This window comes from Exophiala mesophila, assembly GCF_000836275.1.
Source record: "Exophiala mesophila strain CBS 40295 unplaced genomic scaffold supercont1.1, whole genome shotgun sequence".
NCBI lineage: Eukaryota > Fungi > Ascomycota > Eurotiomycetes > Chaetothyriales > Herpotrichiellaceae > Exophiala > Exophiala mesophila.
This window is the reverse complement of record NW_015622504.1, coordinates 696,156-713,620: the sequence shown is the minus strand read 5'-3', so window position 1 is coordinate 713,620 and position 17,465 is coordinate 696,156. Positions and strand designations below refer to the sequence as shown.

The window sequence follows — 17,465 nt, the reverse complement described above, 5'->3', positions numbered from 1 at the left end:
TTCCTGTCTGAAATGGTGTAAAGCACGTGACCTGAACTTACACCATTTGAATTGACATTCCTGTCTCAAATGGTGTAAAGTGTGTAATAATTCTGAATTCTCACAGAGAGCGCTGTTGTTCCACACGACTAGAGTCTCTGTGTTGCTCAACCTCAAATACTTGCGCTGATTGTAGTCCTTTGAGCAATTTTGGTAGGTACTTATAGGAAGTAGAAGATAAAGGAGACTAAGTAGGTAGTTAGGTTCCGTCAGGAAAAGACTTATGGGGAACATTATTTTATTCATGATCATTTCGCCACCATGGAGCTCCTCCTCTCACTTTCATCGTTACGAGCATCTTTTGCCTAGGAACTAGAAAAAGACCGATCGACGATCACCAAACATTGATCGGTCTTTACTTGCATACATCCGACATGCTGCAAGTACTACTGTATGCATGAATGGAAAACCAAAACCAAACTTTTGTACGAAAGCAGCCATCGCCTCGCGCTTCATTTCGTCCGAGATGCAAGATCCGAAATCCGAGGCGGAAATTCCGTTGGCGACCGTTTAGGCATAAGCAGACATTAATCTGGGAACTTATTAAATGAGTGAATTTTTTGTGCACTTGGTTTCCCCACCGGGAGCCCAAAGGCGCCGCCGCGGGTGTGTCCTGGCGTCCCTGGGTCCCTCCCCACCAGCCACCCGGGTTTCTGACTTGCTGCTGACCTTGGGCTTAGGTAGGTCGTACTCCGTGGTCTACTGTACTTTGTGTAATAAATTCAAGAGATGGGGGGGTGGGCCCATCGAGGTGGTTTATGACTGAAGAGGAAATCGAATCCAAATACGACTGGGACTGGGGCATTCTTCTCTACCATAACTATAAATATTACTACTACTGAACAACGCATGACTAATTCATGACCTCGAGTCATGGTTTGTTTCAGATGTACTCCAAGTACTCCGTAGTCAGGTCGTTTTCTGATCGGGTCGAAAGATCCACATTCCTGGGCATCGCAGCTTGACTACTACGGAGTACTACTGATCGTCTCGGTAAGCACTTTGTGGATACAAACTGGTACCGTCAAACCAAACTTTCTTAGAGCCTCATGAGCGATAGGGTATGGGATACGGTGGTGGAAGGAGACATATGTAGTAGTAATCACAATTATAGGTCATATTGAGGCATGCATAAGCGTCGTGTCCTGTGAGTAGGTAATGTTGATCCTAGGCGACTGGCACGACACTTTCTGAAGATTCAAACACGGTGTAAGGAAGGGATTGGTGAGGTGGTGCGTTGACAATGTGAGTTGAGAGCTGAGGTTCGCTAGAACCGACAAGCTATTGATGTTTACATGGTCTATGTACTACTTAGGAGCTGCGACGGAGCAACAGGTACTAATCGTCCTGATTAGTGCTTGCTAATAATGGGAATGGTCTGACAATGAGATCCTCTCCATCATTCAGATCGAGGTTGTGATGCTCCTTTGTCCTGCTAATTTATCAGGGTCGGGGTCCTTGTGTTCTCGCTTGAGCGTTCCTACTGATAAGGCGACACGCAATCCTCTGTCGGCAGTCCGGGGCAGTCACACATATAACTCGGTACCTACCAACTAGTCGAATCAGACTGTCAGGAAAGACCATGCACGGCTTAGTCTCTGCAGCTGACTGGGTAGAACGGCACATAACAGTCAGCAAGGGTTATCCGTATATGATTCTTGACATGCACATGTCCATACGGTGTACCACGTAGCCCCATGTACGGTACTGTGGATGGAGGACGAAATCTAGACGACCTCCACTAACATCATGCTTGATGAAATGACCTGAGTCTTGGTACGTGGTCTGAGGAGTCTAAGTCGAGCTCGAGGAGCTTGCAGCTCGCCAAGTTAAGCGAAGCACCAACCATGATTGCTTCTTGAAGCCGGTGCCACGGAGACATATGATTATGCTCGTACGTCATTCATTAGTGATGACCTGGGCGTTAAGGATGGCGAGATAGCGACGGCCTCACGATCGCAGCCATGCCAGATTGGAGAATGATTGACCGCTAACCAATTGCCTCACATGATGGATGGTCTGATGTTGGGTCTGTTGAAATGGTTAGAGGACCAGTCAACAGCAAGTCCATCCGGGAACCTTTGACCTGATTCATGAGTTGCCCCCGTGTGTATGTAAGTGCTCCCCGAAAGAGAGACTTGATTGGGGCTGTATTGGTGCTCGTAGCGCCCAAAGTCACCGAGAACCTAGAATTTAATACCCGAGCGAGAGCGAAAGGGAAGGAAACAGAACATGTGCAAAAAGTTTCTTGGGTTTGAGTCATGCGCGAACGCACCAAGGGCGGGGTCGGTCTGCAGCCTGGCACCTGTGCCTACACTATCGTATGCGCATAACGTACTATACGAGGGTTGATTGATGCACCAGCACGGGCACAAGCATAGGCAGACGCTGCAACGCACAAGGAAATCACTAATAGAGCTTGCGTGACTACTTTGAGAAGCCGACCATTAGTCATGGGGATGAGAAACAGAGAGGCTGGTTGGCCCTGGCAGATGTTTGGTGCCAAAGAGAGCAAATATGGATTTTAGGTGAATCTCGATCTCTGGAGGTGAGGCTGAACGGATGACTCGTTTCGGCAAGTGACTTGGTCTTGCTGCTGCCTAGGGCACGCTGGCACTCGCACCTTCCCTCTGGGCACTTTGCATACTGGGGTTAAGGCAGTCTCGACCCTTGAGTCTTGAGGACAGGAGCCTGTTCTTTCCTTGGTAGGTAAGAAGTAGGGTGAAGGTAGTCACGTAGGGCAGGCAGCCAAGTTTCAACGCGTCCAGGCTTCAACACAAGGAAGGAACGAGTTACTACAATTGTGTGAGATCAACTCCTACACACCCTTTCTTCATCACGCCTTTCTGTCCGAGACATGGATTTTTGTTCGAGGACAGTTCAAAGGGAAGGATAGATAGATCCACAATCCCATCACTCGAATTTGAAGAAAAGCCACATCGTAGGAGTGAGGATCAAACGTTGTGGCGCCCGGCGCCCTTCGACCGTCCAAGACGTAATAACAGTCAGCGCCAAAGTTTACGCGGTCAGAGGGGATCCAGAAGGGAACCGAGAGCATCCTACTCGTCCAAGTGGTGGTGGTGACTTCTCCGATGATTGTGTCAGCATAGTCAGAATTATACATGGCTTGGCCTCACCCAGGGAAGCGGAATGGGAATTCCCGGGCGGAGCCATACTCCGTAAGAGTCATGCATGGAATATTGTCGGTCAAGGCAAAAATTAATCATTATTGGACCCAGGACGACACGAGTCCACTAGTCAGTTGTCAATTGAGCGTGTGACCATGAGGTCAGGGCTTCGGGTCTTAGCATCAACTGACAAGTCCGAGTCGACTGGGAGGAATTCCCGTGGGTCTACGGGCTCTCGGGCCTAACATGGACGCCGCACGCAGATCGCGATGCCCAGGTGTTACCTAAACAACCAAGCGCTTGGAAAACTCGGCTCCAAGAGGAGCAAGAGGAGCAAGAAAAGTCGTTTTTTTCAGCGGAGACTTCGGATTATTGTGCCATCCTGCTCCGCAACGACAGCCTTGGTCTGGGTGGATCACTGTTGATGTGTAATGTACTATCGGTACCTGTTGTGCCTGTCTACCTTGGTGCTTGGGTACTAAGGGAGAACTGTAAGTACCTATTAGATACTCCGTAGGTTGATTCCAATAAGCCAAAGTATAAAGAATCTACTCGTGACTCAGAAGGTGCTCTAGGCATTATTAGGTGATCTGATCTCTTCTAGGCCACCTGTCTACGTCTCGATAGGGCGGCGGCAAAGATCGTATGCGTATAGTACGGAGAACAGAGGGATGGGCGCCTAACAGTCTCGAAGAGTGTTGCGGTCATTACCTACCTTACTAATTATTGATGGATCGCATAATAGTAAGGTAGGTACCTAGGTAATGACCAACTTAAATTTGCGGTGGTAGACCATACCTATCTTAGGTAGCGCAAGGCTTCACAGGCTAGCACGGCTGGCCCCTCGGCCCCTAGACCCCACCCGCGAGGCTCCCATTGCTATTTCCTAGGCTCGCACTCCTCCCTAGCTTTTCGGTCTGACAAAGTGGACTGCTCGGTCCCAGCTTAGTGCCCATTTTCGCCGCATGGTTCCGCCAATCAGCCTCCAAGAGCCCGACGAGGGAACGAGGCAACGACAAGAAAAGGTGGCTCTGCATTTCCAACACATGGACAACCTTTTGGCGCATCCGACAAATCCGGCCACCACTGACGAAACTCGTCCATGCCATCCATCCCATCCAGGCTGCCCGTAATGTCGCTCATACGGTCTTGTACCATTGCTGACCTATCCTGTCCCCATGCCGCTCTGACGCATCCCATCGTCCTTCTCCTCATGCATTGTGTGACCCCCCCTCCTCGGCGGAATTAAACAAAACTCCTCCGTCCATTTATTAATCCCAAATGCTGTCCGTTTCGTCCACTCCTCTCTCTTAATCCCGTGTTTGCAATCCGGTTCATACCAGTGAACCCTCTTTAATTCCTTGGGAAGGACTCTCACATCCCCCAACTCACCCTGTACCTTCACCCTATCCCCTGTCGTCCATCGCTTGCGAGGCCGGTATCCTGAGTCCTAAGGCGACGAGGAGTGAAGAAGCCGCGTTAGTTCGTCCCAATCGCCCTGCCCAACAGAGCGTTCCCAATGGCTGTCTTCAGAGTCCGCGTAGCAGTAGCGCTACTTCAGTTGGCGTCGGTCGCTCTCGCTCACGGCGATGACCACACGGAAGCCAAAGCCGGCGTCAGCCACGGTGACATGTCCAACATGCCTCAAGAGCATAGCCAGAACCAAACAAGTGGAAAGGAGATCAACAACTTCGATGCTCCGAGTTACTATGGACTGGAATCACATAGTAACTTGATGCTGGCTCACATCGTCCTTATGGTCAGCGCCTGGTTCTTCGTCCTCCCATTTGGTAAGTCAGGAGTATTTCCTTGCCATTTGCGCCTAAGTCTGGGTTGTGCTGACGGTTGACTCCTAGGTGTTGTCTTCAGTGTCGCAAAATCGAGATTTGCCCTTCCTACCCAATTCGTGTTTCTCGTCCTTAACGGCCTGGGTGTATTGTTTGGTACCGTGTACAACGTCAACACGCCAGACCTGTATGTGAATAATGCCCACCACAAGATGGGCTGGATAGCAACCTGGGTCATGACTGCTCAGGTCGTCATGGGCCTGCTCTTCACCTACGCAGGCCGTGGCCAAAAAGCTTCAGGGTCTGCAAGCGAGCGAGAGGTCTTTTTGCCTGGTTCCGTGGCAAGCGCAAAGCACTACACTGTCCGGCCCTATGCCGACCATCGTTGGTCAGGGGACAGTGGCCAGGGCACTGAGTGCTCTTCAAATTCGAACAGCAGAGATGTTTCTCCAACGGACCGGTACCGTAGAGATACTTTTGATGACTTTGAGAAGCCCGAACCAATAGATCCTGAAGATGATGACGCCTCATCGCATTCGGACTCACCTCGATTGACATCTCGGGCTAGCTGGTTTCGCTTTGCGCCCGCCGATAAGTGGCTCTCTGCGCGCATGCCCAACATGCTTTCGAAGAAGGCCCTTTCCCTCTTGAACTTTGGCTATGACGCCGTGGACCGGATCATCCTCCCATTTGGCTTCGTCGTGCTCACCTCTGGAGGAGTTACCTATGCTGGCATATTCGTAAGTCGGAACCCTCCCCCCTTTCCGGCTTTATGAGCCAACTTGCAGTCCAACTGACCATGAGCAGCGTGGCGAAAACATCTTTGGCGGTCTGGCGCACTTTATAAAAGGGGGGATCTTTTTCTGGTATGGCTTGTTGACTCTGGGTCGGTGGATGGGCTGCTTCGCTGAACTTGGCTGGGCCTGGAATGTCAAGCCAGGCCGTCACGAAGTCAGCCAGTGGAAGTTCAGCATGCCATCGGCAGAATTCGTCGAGTCCTCGGTCATTTTTGTGTACGGATGCACAAATGTTTTCCTTGAACATCTGGCGGCCTGGGGAGACGCGTGGACCGCTCAGGACCTCGAACATGTGTCTATCTCCATCATGTTCTTCGGTGGTGGCTTGGTAAGTGATGGCGTTGTGATGTGGAGAAATTCAGGTTTGACTGACTCGATTCCAGTGTGGTATGCTTGTCGAGTCCAAAGCCGTTCGACGATGCCTCAATTTTTCAGTGGAAACCTTACCTGCTCAGTACAACGTCGAGGCCAGCGAGGCTCATGAGTTGCGACCACAACCCCGAACATATGGCACATCTCTCAACCCATTGCCTGCGCTGATTATCATGCTGTTGGGGATCATGATGTCGGCACATCACCAAAGCTCCGTGGTTTCGACCATGGTCCACAAGCAATGGGGCAACCTGCTGGTGGGTTTCTCCTTTGCTCGTATGGCAACCTACCTCCTCACCTATATCTCACCGCCGACCTCCCTCTATGCCTCCCGCCCACCGACCGAGCTCGTCTCTGCGTTCTGTTTGATCTCTGGTGGACTCGTCTTCATGGCCAGCAACAAAGACATTGTCCATTATATTGAGAGCGCAGACCTGATGGCCATGTTTGTTTTCACCGTGGTAATGGGGTTGACGGCATTCATCATGTCCTACGAGATCATTGTGCTCAGCCTGAAAGGCTGGGCCGCACGAAAGGAGCAAAAGGCTGCTCCAAGTGCGATCCCGCAGTAAAATGAAGCTTGATGAGATGAACTTGGATAAGAGGAGGAAATGACACACATGGATATTCTCGCCATCATTCTACCGTGTGGCCTGCGTCATGGTTGCGCCGCCGCAACGGCAAGACAGTTGTTAACGACATTTTTCTCGTTGCTTCACAGAGCAACTGTACGCCATGCCTTTCTTTGCACGATACCCAGAGGCGTCGGTTCTCCTCAACTCTGCATGATACCCTTGGTTGGATCTGGTCACTTTTCATTCATAGACAGTAATGTTAATAGTCTGAACAATGCAAAGTTTCTGCTCAAAGATTGATTAGATTTGGAAGAAGGAGATGAGGAGGGAATTCGCCCCAGAGCTCCTATTATTGTCGGGTCGTTTAGCCCCTCGGCCCTCAAGTGTTCCCTTGGGACAGAGGCGGGGAAGGGTCACTCGGCAGGTTTTGGTGAAGACCGCAGTAGGTTGCCTAGGTAGGTAGATACCTTCCTACCTAGGGTACCTACTTACAGTACTTGATGTACTGAGAGCATCTGTAATTGGGGGTGCCCTGGGTTATCACTGCTTCAGTAGCCCAGTCAAGCCCATTCCAACTGTTGTTGGGCCTTGAGGGGCTGATGGCTGATGAATTGCGAACACGTATCCACGTCCTGTAGCCACACTTCCACATCCGCGCCATCCCCATGGAAATTCGGCATGAGCGGATCTCAGGGGCGCAGAAGGCGCGACCGCCACTCCGCTTTCTCGAGAGTGGCGTCCCCATTCAATCGCGTATGCGTCCATGATCGACTACAGTATTTTCTGTGACTTGTTCTTCGTTCTTCAATCCTCACTCAAACCATTTGGGCAAACCGTCCCTACTTTCAAATCATATCAGCCATACCGGACATGGCCTTCGAGACCATGGCGAGCCCGTGCATGTCTTAAGATCCCATTCGCACACATTTGCATACACTCAGCCGACCCTCGTCATCCCTCGCGCAACCCACAATTGTTGTCGACAGAATCGCAAGACATTTAAATTCCCGTGCAAAGACACACCCTCAGACGAGTCATAATTACCATCACGACCGCCAACATGGCACCTCCAGTCAGAATCTCCACCAATAACCTACCCTTCAAACCATCGTCCTTTAATCTTGCGCGAATACGAACCTACGTCTTCCGACTGCCCTTGTTCACCCGCCTTATTCTATTTGCAATCATTGCCTTTTGGATTCTAGAACTTCAGACAGTCTGGAGTGTGATACAATGGGGATCATTGATACCAAAAGAAGTAGGGCTGAGCAGCATGTACCGGCTCAACACATACCCCTTGATTCATCTCGGCTTCTTTCACATGCTTATGGACACACTGTGTCTTATTCCTCTATTGGAAAGATTTGAGGCGGAATGGGGCACATTGAACAGCGCTGCATTATTCATGGGCCGTGAGTTGAGCCCCTAGTCGAGCTAAAACATGTGCTGAATATTGACGCAACATCAGCACTGGGTCAGATCCCTGCCGCCTTGTATTTGCTTTTGGACTATGTTGTTTTAAGAGACAATACTCCCGTCCTGGGAGCCAGGTAAGCGGCTTTGTAGCCAATGCGCGGGCATCAAGTCTAACACCTTGCAGTATATGGGTCTTCCTGCTCCTCGCCTCCGAGTCAATCAAGACATACCGGGCCAATCCCTATCTCGAGTACGTGGTTCGATGGAGATCACAACCTCTAGAAAAGATGCTGACCATAACACAGAATTGCTGGACAAAAGATCCCTACCTGGATAACTCCACTCGCCTTGCTTCTGGTGATCTGGGTTTTGATTCCGAATACATCCTTCCTAGGCCACCTCAGCGGCGCCATTGCCGGATACCTGTGTAAGTGCCATGTCATCATGTCATTTGGCCCTTCTTTGCTCTAACAAGGTGACAGGGGGACTGGGATATATCAGGTTTCTGGCTCCACCAGAAAAAGTCTTGAGGTGGATAGAGGGCAAGCTGAACCTGCTGGGACGACTTCCTCATTATGTCTCTGTGGATCAGAAGACATACGGCCGCTACGGAGTTCTGCCATCGAGCTCGACGAGCGGCCCCGGTGAACACTTGAGCCCCATTGGGCTGGGATGGATGGGCAATGGGTCAGGGTCAGGTCAAAGACTTGGTCCATAGCCTGTAACTTGGGCGGAGGGACTGTTAGACCCAGACACGGGTCGCTGTGTGAGGCGCATGTTTGGACGACTCTATGATAGGAAGACGCATCTGCCTGGGCGTCATGAACCACCATCTACCACATCCATAGTCTGTATTGCGTTGAAGCATAAAAAGAAGTCTTTTTGCATCCAAATTTTCGACCTAATCATGTTGTGCTGTTGAAGGTGCTCTTGTCAACAATATATCTGGCCGGCCCGGATAAACTTCGGCAGAGCTCACTTCATCCATCTGTCTGATGCGGTTCCAAAGTACACATTTCCTGACCCACGGGGAAAGTGACCAAATCGACGGATGACTTGCTCTTGAACTTGGAGTGAGGCTGGAACTTACAGTCCAAGGTCAAGATGGGCCTTCTTAGTATGTCGCAGTCATTCATCCGCTATCTTCTGAGACTGACACCGTGATCAGAAAATGCCCTGACCAAACTCCGCAGGGACGACCCCCAACTCCTTCGAATCCCGCCTTACCTGTCTCTGCTCGCTGTAATAGGCGGCGTTATCTGGATTCTTTTGCTCCCATTGCAAGAGTATTCCCGCCGGACATATATCTCGGAAAATGCACTCCTTCCGGGACAGGTACATACTTATTTCGGTGGAAGCGAGCAACATATCTTTCGAGCTTACAAGCATGAATTGTCGACTGTGTTCGAAGCACCTCACAGCAATGGAACATCATCCCCTCAGGAAACACGCCTCGTCCAAGACTCCAAATCAGCCAAGATTCAACAATTGTTCCAAAGTGCTGGCTTGAAGACGGCCCGACAACGGTACTCGTATACTTCCTCCGGCAACACATATGAAGGGGAGAATGTCCACGCGATCCTGCATGCTCCACGAGGGGATGGGACTGAAGCAATTGTTCTATTAGCGGCGATGAGCAACATTGACGGGGCCAAGAACATCAACGGCGTAACGTTACTGATCTCGTTGGCACGTTACTTCAAGAGGTGGTCGCTTTGGTCGAAAGATATCATCTTCTTGGTTACTCCAGACTCGACGACTGGCCCGCAGGCTTGGATGGACGCATATCACTCCACGCACGATCCCACACATGTCCAGGCCATTTCTTTGAAATCTGGCGCCATACAAGGCGTGATTTGTATTGACTACCCGTTTGAACATCGCTTCGAGGACTTCCACATTGCGTATGATGGCATCAACGGGGCGCTTCCAAACCTCGATCTTTTCAACACTGCCGTCACAATTGCCTCCGGCCAAATGGGAATCGGCGCCTCGATCCAGTTTCAACATGAATACACTCAGAAGGAGAACCAAGCATCCTACCCCGCTCGCCTGCATACCCTGGTGAAGGGCATGTCGTCTCAAGCACTGGGCCATGCCACAGGCCCGCATTCAAGCTTCATGAGCTATCATATTGACGCAATCACTCTTACTGCCATTGGAAATGGATGGCAAGATGAAATGGCGTTTGGGAGGACGGTTGAAAGCATTTGTCGGAGTTTGAACAATCTCCTGGAAAAGCTACATCAAAGCTTCTTCTTCTATCTCCTGATGCAGACCAACCGCTTCGTGAGCATCGGCACTTATCTTCCTAGTGCCATGGCGATTGCAGCATCCTACACTATCATGGCAATCCACCTCTGGGTCGTGAGTGGCTATAAAAAAGTTCCACGGCCGATCGCTGCCCCCGGTACCGTCGCCAAAAAAGAGCAGACTCTACTTAAAGAGGCTTCAGATTCAGATGCAAAAAATGCTCCCAAGAGTTCTCCCACACCTGAACCCGTCGATCGAAAACTGATGCTGCCCATCACACTTGTCACGGCGGTCCAACTTGGATCACTGATACCACTCTACCTCCTAACCACACTCGGTGTGTCCTCGTTGCCAATCACATTTACGATCCTCTCATTGTGTACTCTTGTTCTTCCTGCTATTCTCGCGTCGATCATCACAAGCACCCCCTCGAATTCTCCGACGGTGGAAGAGTTCACTCTGATCAAATCATTGAGCCTCCTTGTTCTTGGTCTGTCACTAACGGTACTGGCCACGCTGAACTTCAGCCTGAGTATGGTACTGGGACTCATCTGCATACCACTGGCGTTTGTTGATAGGACGCCAAATAGACCACGACTTGCAACGCTGCAGTATCTCGTACTCGTCATCCTCAGCCCCGCAGGCGTGGCTGCGGGACTTTTGGGATATGCACATGTTGCTTTGGGAAAGGATGGGCTATTATTGGAATGGCTTGCGCGATTTGCCTTTGGCTTCAATATCTGGGGCAGCTGGGGTGTCCCCGTTGGAGTCTTGTGCATTTGGCTACCAGCCTGGGTGATCAACCTGACTGTTGTTGCCAGTACATGGTTTTCATAGAAGTATAGATGACTAACATACAGTCACAAGAAATGGCGGTCTATTCATATCCAGAATCGAATCCAACATCTATTTCACGTCCGCTCACGATGCGAGGCTGAAGCACTAAATGAAAACCACCTTCTCGGCGCTGACTTTAAGAAGTCAGAGGTGTACGTTACTCTATATTATTGACTCGGTGAGGGGGATTATCCTGAGTCAAGACTGTAGACCGAAGATCCTCGGTTACCACTTGCGGTGACCAGGTGAGATACAGACTTCAGACTCGTAAGTATCGACGGATCGAACAACATAATATAACCTCACCACACTCAAGCCTTCTGTCAACCACAGATTGAGCCATTCTCATTTGACGTTGGCCTCCAGCAAAGACTCTTAGAATTCAACGACCTCGGTAACCAGCATGGCAGAGTCAAATCCTATTGGGGTCGACACCAGCACCAAAGTCGACAAAGGTCGTTGTCTATGTGGAGCAGTCACATTCGAGATTCGCGGCGAGCCAATCTATAACGTCATCTGTCATTGTGTAAATTGCAAGTAAGTCTCTTCGTATGATCCTGTCGAGATTCGATTTCGCTAGAGAAGTATCCGACATGTGGCGACTATGAAAGATGAACGAAAATTGTATCTTGAGACACATGAAACATACCTACACTACGAACAGACGAACAATTTCTGACATGTGCTTTCTACCATTGATGTAGACGACAGGGCGGAAGTACATTACACACAGCGAGCATATTTCTAAAAAGCGTGAGTTTGGTTTAAAACTCACATCATCCATGGCCTTGACTTCACTCAATGCATTCATCTCAATGATCGGTTCCCAAGACTAACTGGGTACCTTACCACCAACCAGCAATATACAATACATACCGGCTCGTCCAACATCACCATCTACAATGACCCAGAGACCTTATCAGGACAACCTCTTCAGCGGGCTTTCTGCAAGATATGCGGCTCCAAGATCTCGGCCTCGACTCCTCTAAACAAGGACATCATTAGCATCCCTGCAGGCATACTCGAGACGGCTGGATTGGAATGGGTGCCTCATAAAGAGCAGTTTTGTAACACCAAGGCTATGTGGGTGCCTGATTTCGGAGATGGGATTGTTCAGAAGTTTAAGCATGGACCGGGTGGGGAGATTATTAAGGAGTGACGTGATTTGACGATCAGGAAGGGGGGAGGGGAGAAGGGTGAGTGGTCTTAGGTCATGGATAGATTTGGAATTTGAGGAATTGGTGAAGACTTGATCTTCATCATTGTTTCATGATATATCGTGACGTGGCGAGTAGGTGTGCTCTATTTACTGTACCAGCAGGTATCGCCACCAAAGATATTCGGACAAGATCAGATATTTCCCTAAACTTCGCATGCCATCTATAACTTGCTGTCCTTTTGCTGTTTGGTTTCTTGATCCCGTTTCAGCTCCTTCATCTTGATCAGGGCATAGAGAGTCTGTAACCGTGGCATCTCATACCCCTTATCTCGAGCAAGACGTAATGGATTTCCCAAAATGACCTCTACCTCCATTGCTTTTCCACTCTCCCAATCCTGAGCCATACTTGGCTTACTACCACTTGTGTTCTTTTGCGTCGACCGGAGTAATTGGTCTGAGGTGGCGAATTCGGCTGGAAACGGGGTCCCCACTACCTTGGGTGCAGTTGTGAGAACTTCATCCATGAGAGCCTTGAGATGTGTGTGCATTTCTGGGTCGAGTGACATTTCTTGATTGTTCGCCCCGCCTGAGAGGACCGATGAAGGGTTCATGGCGGCGTTGATGGCGATTTTGTGCCATCGCACTAATTGCAGTTTCTCATGGGTGTCGCATTTGGTGTCCTTGATCCCACCGTTCAGTAACAAATCGACAAAGGTCTGGTTCTGTGTGGTCGCGCGTGATTTCGCCGAGGTTGAGGTTGAGTCTGTAAAGTACGGTCCAATGTTGATTCTCGTCCAGCGATTATGCTTGATAAAGCCGTGTCTGGGCTGAGCACAAGTGGCAATGGTGACGGCTGACAGGATGGTCGATTGAGGGAATCGTCGAGCGTATGGTTCTTCAACACCAAGTCCATTCTGGATTAATACAACCGCCGTCGAGTCGTGTACCAGTCCCTCCAATAGCTTCGAGTCGTCTGACACATTTGGTAAGGCCTTGGTGCTTACAACGACGTAGTCCCAAGCCACTTTGCTCTTTCGCGCCGCATCCGGCGAGGGGAACACTCGCGTTGGTTTCCAGGTGTAATCACCGAATTGAGGCGAGGTGATTCTGAATCCATCGGCCTGGACGGCTGAGTAGTTGGACCGGCAAACTACCGAGACATTGATGCCGGATACCTGGGCCACGCGCGAGCCATAGAAGGCTCCGATGGCGCCAGCCCCGAAGAAGAGGACTTCTCGTGGCATGACTCTGAAGTGAAGGATTTCGAGATGATGCAGAAGATGTGAAGTGTCTAGAGCATGACGAATGGATCAATATCAATTGGATGTGGAGGTTACCCCATTGAAAAGGGAAATACCGAGGCCACAGCTACGCATAATTGTTTAAGCGGGGTGGCATCATCAGTCACAACCTGGCCCTCAACCTGATAATCTTATGAGATCCTAGGAATTGGTTGGGTCAAATACGCCATGATACCTTAGTAATGAGTACATGTAGTATAACTGTCTCAAGACAAACTAGCTATGTCCTTTGAATGTACTTCTTGACCTGATATTTCTGGTGAGGTTTGCCTCCACCATCTTGCACGGCCACACTCGCCAAGGTCACTATGACGCGTTGTGGCTGAAGCCATGTAGGCACTCACACCCACTGCAAGTCACCACCAACCAGTCCTGCAATCAACCATCAACTTCAACGCGGTCGACTTGCAAGGCTTTGACTGGACGAACCTGTGTGCACTCTTGCTTGGACGTCACTCTGCCCGGCTCAGGCAGACACATTTCCATTTTCTCGTTCATAACGAGACAGTAGCTGTGCCCTAGAAGGTGGAGGGCCATATTAACCCAACAAAAACGCTTACTTGCATCTCAGCCATTCAGGCCTGACGTGTTTGTTTGAGATTTGGCCCCAGAATTCTCCCCTGTGGTTTAGGTGATTATAACCCTCTTTCCCCTTTCCCTGAGAGTAGTATGACCGTGCAATTCATCATCTTAATCAACTTCATCATCTGTCTTCTAATCCAAGATTCGATCTCTCAATTTATTCCTTTGCCAGAATCTCCTTCACTCGATTCCATCATGGGTGGTGGTCGTGGTATTCGATCTGTTGTGTATTATGTCAACTGGGCACCCTACGGACGAAATCATCATCCTTTCGATCTTGCCCCCCAAAATTTGACCCACGTCCTGTACTCATTTGCAAACGTCCGTCCTGAGAGTGGAGAGGTCTATCTTACCGATCCCTGGTCTGACACGGACAAACACTACGACGGTGACCGGTGGGATGACGCTGGCACTAATGTCTATGGCTGTGTCAAGCAATTGTTCCTGCAGAAGAAGAAGAACCGTAACCTCAAGGTCTTGCTGAGTATTGGTGGCTGGACCTATTCTTCCAATTTTGCCCAGCCTGCCAGCACCGATGCTGGACGGAAGCGATTCGCTGAAAGCTCTGTCCACTTGTTGGAAGACTTGGGATTTGACGGCATCGACATCGACTGGGAGTACCCAAAAACCGAGGCCGAAGCCGATGATCTTGTTCGATTGCTGCTCGAGACCAGACGGGCTCTAGACCACGCCGCCTCAAAACGCCAGCAACCTACCAGATTCTACCTCACAGTCGCTTGCCCGGCAGGCCCATCCAATTTTCAAAAGCTCAAGATCCCCGAAATGGACCGACTGCTTGACTTCTGGAACCTGATGGCTTATGATTATGCTGGGTCTTGGGATCAGCGTGCTGGACACCAGGCAAACCTGTTTCCGTCCTTGACCAACCCTGAGACTACTCCGTTCAGCACCATCGCCGCCGTTGAGCATTACACCAGACACGGTGTTCATCCATCGAAACTGGTGCTGGGAATGCCGCTATATGGACGCACATTTTTAGCCACGCAGGGTCCTGGACAACCATACAGCGGGGTGGGAGAGGGAAGCTGGGAGCAAGGAGTATGGGACTATAAAGCTTTACCCAAGCCCGAGAGCACCGAACATCACGACCCCAACATTGGTGCCAGTTGGAGTTACTCCTCTGCTAGTCAAACCATGATCAGCTATGACACCCCAGCGGTTGTGGAACAGAAGGCTGCTTTTGTGCGGGATTACGGTCTTGGTGGTGGTATGTGGTGGGAATCTTCGGCAGACAAACCCGTTGATGGAGGGAGCCTCATCCAAATCTTCTTGAACCATGCTGGAGGATCTGTGCAATTGGACGAGACGCCCAATTGTCTTGACTATCCTGAGACCAAGTACGACAATTTGCGGAACAAGTTTGAGTGATCAGATGCAGTGCAGCGAAGAAACACAACCGAGAGCAATTGGGGCTACTGTGGTGCCCACTATCAATCAGTCAGAACCTCGCCGAAAACAACCATCTTTGTCATGGACATTCCACGAGAGGACAGATCATATCTGGTAGATCAAGTCGTTCGGCTATGTGGCCAAATGGGGTATTCATTCCGTAGAGGCATCATACGAGTACTCCGTAGGTACGTTGATGAACCTGGGGCTTCGTCTCACTTTGAGTCCACCTGATTGACCTACAGACAAGAAGAGATTGCAAGTGTGCCACTTCGAACTCTATGTACAGCACTATGCAAACAGTGTAGACAGTGCTGGAACAATACTACTGTTTTCAATCCTCGCCATGATCTTCTCGGCGGGAGAATGTGCTGGATCTTCCTGTATACGCAAGTACGGGAGATTGAAGTTCTCGAGAGTCAAGGTGGCCACTTTACGTATGATCTCGCCACCTCGTGACCCTCCGTAGGAAGCCACGTTCGATAGCCTTGGTCTCATGAAGCGCGCCGAGGAGCGAGCGATGATTGTGGTCTCGCTTAGGATCCTTCAGCGGACTCGAGTTACCCGCAGCCACAGAGGAGGGGCTACAGGCAACAACAAGTGTGAGAGCCGAGAGAATCAACTAAGAACCAAAACTCGAAAACGAGTATCAGGAATGTCGAGAAGTGGTTTTTGCTGTCTGACTTGGACATAGCGAAGTAGATACTATACATACCGTATCTGGATAGATGTTGTATCAAGAAATCCAGTTTTAGGGACGAGCAGGTGTGTTGGAGTTTGTCACTTTTTGTCACTTTGTCCAAGCATACGAAGTCTAGCTTCCTGGTAGTTCCAGACTTTCTAGGCCTGTCATTCTCGTAGACTCGGTCCAGTCTGAAACTCAAACCCTAAACTGAATGACTGATGAGTCCAGCTTGCGACGATCTGTGAAACTGACGCTGTGGCTCAAACAAAGCTCGGGTATAAACCAATGATGAGCCGGTGCCTGGGCAGCGAGCGCATGGGCCCTCGGGCCCCTCGGCCCTTGGCCTTAGGGGTCCTTGGGCCGATCCTTCCTCGGTTTGGGCATTCATCTTGTCCTCGTAGCTTGCTTAGCCCCCCAGAAGCACCCCCCATTGAACCCCGCCAGCCCGATGGCCTCAAGCGTTGATTCACCCCGCCACCAGCGACCTGCGCGTGGCTTGCAGAGGCCACATGTGTAGAGAGGAATGTACGTGCTACGCAAAAGGGCGAGTGGCACGAGTGGGGAGATTCCATTATCAATCCACACCCTCTTTTAGAACTACTGGACCCTCAGAATGGACTCTGAATGTACGTACAATGCACCAATTTGGGCATCGAGCAGAGGCAAGTGGCTCTTTGCAACCATGTGCCTGGCTCAATCACATACGTTGGCCATAAGGTAATGGCTGAAAGAAGTTATCGCCCAGCGTGGAGCTCGTTTATGTCGCCAGGGTTTAATTTATCATCATCCTTTAGCGAGGTCCTATTCTCTTCCAAAAATCACGATGAAAAGTGGACGAAAACGCACAAGGTTGTGCACAACGCCTCTTTGAATTCAATTTATGATTGAGAGTGGTGCTGAGTCCGGATTGGAATGTGTAGTTTGTTCTGGACTGCGCAGCATTGACCATGGTTGGCATTGGAATTGAAACTCATGTCGGTCGCCAAAATAAGCGACGATGACAGCAAATTGACACCGGCCGCGAACATGAATTTGACGCTCAGCAATGCGGTTTCTGCTGTACATCGAGAGATGCACCACATGTGCATAGGTTCCGTAGTGAAATCATCTCGCTCAATTCGAAA

General features: G+C 50.2%; 4 protein-coding genes across 4 annotated transcripts; 3 read left to right on the top strand and 1 right to left on the bottom strand.

The window, feature by feature from the left end:
- Positions 1–4,325: 4,325 nt before the first annotated feature.
- On the top strand, positions 4,326–6,976 carry PV10_00236 (uncharacterized protein). Its single transcript, XM_016364280.1, has 4 exons — positions 4,326–4,957; positions 5,024–5,694; positions 5,762–6,079; positions 6,135–6,976. The coding sequence occupies exons 1-4, from the start codon at positions 4,687–4,689 to the stop codon at positions 6,693–6,695; spliced, it is 1,821 nt and encodes a 606-aa protein (XP_016227929.1). The 5' UTR covers positions 4,326–4,686; the 3' UTR covers positions 6,696–6,976.
- Positions 6,977–7,758: 782 nt separating this feature from the next.
- PV10_00235 (uncharacterized protein) lies at positions 7,759–11,204 on the top strand (the record flags this gene model as incomplete). The annotated part of the gene is made up of 6 exons (XM_016364279.1): positions 7,759–8,110; positions 8,167–8,248; positions 8,299–8,364; positions 8,420–8,541; positions 8,597–8,824; positions 9,283–11,204. 6 exons carry the CDS (start codon positions 7,759–7,761, stop codon positions 11,202–11,204), a joined length of 2,772 nt encoding a protein of 923 aa, XP_016227928.1.
- Positions 11,205–12,480: 1,276 nt separating this feature from the next.
- Positions 12,481–13,679, bottom strand: PV10_00234 (uncharacterized protein). Its single transcript, XM_016364278.1, has one exon. It carries the CDS (start codon positions 13,605–13,607, stop codon positions 12,585–12,587), a length of 1,023 nt encoding a protein of 340 aa, XP_016227927.1. The 5' UTR covers positions 13,608–13,679; the 3' UTR covers positions 12,481–12,584.
- A 762-nt stretch (positions 13,680–14,441) lies between these two features.
- PV10_00233 (uncharacterized protein) lies at positions 14,442–16,019 on the top strand (the record flags this gene model as incomplete). Its single annotated transcript, XM_016364277.1, has 1 exon — positions 14,442–16,019. The coding sequence occupies one exon, from the start codon at positions 14,442–14,444 to the stop codon at positions 15,633–15,635; it is 1,194 nt and encodes a 397-aa protein (XP_016227926.1). The 3' UTR covers positions 15,636–16,019.
- Positions 16,020–17,465: the final 1,446 nt, after the last annotated feature.

Excerpts from the sequence above, each read along its gene's own strand:
- PV10_00236 (XM_016364280.1), top strand. The coding sequence starts at position 4,687 with ATGGCTGTCTTCAGAGTCCGCGTAGCAGTAGCGCTACTTCAGTTGGCG. Across the intron at positions 4,958-5,023 it reads GTTCTTCGTCCTCCCATTTG|GTGTTGTCTTCAGTGTCGCA; the intron begins GTAAGTCAGGAG and ends GTTGACTCCTAG. Across the intron at positions 5,695-5,761 it reads TTACCTATGCTGGCATATTC|CGTGGCGAAAACATCTTTGG; the intron begins GTAAGTCGGAAC and ends GACCATGAGCAG.
- PV10_00234 (XM_016364278.1), bottom strand. The coding sequence starts at position 13,607 with ATGCCACGAGAAGTCCTCTTCTTCGGGGCTGGCGCCATCGGAGCCTTC.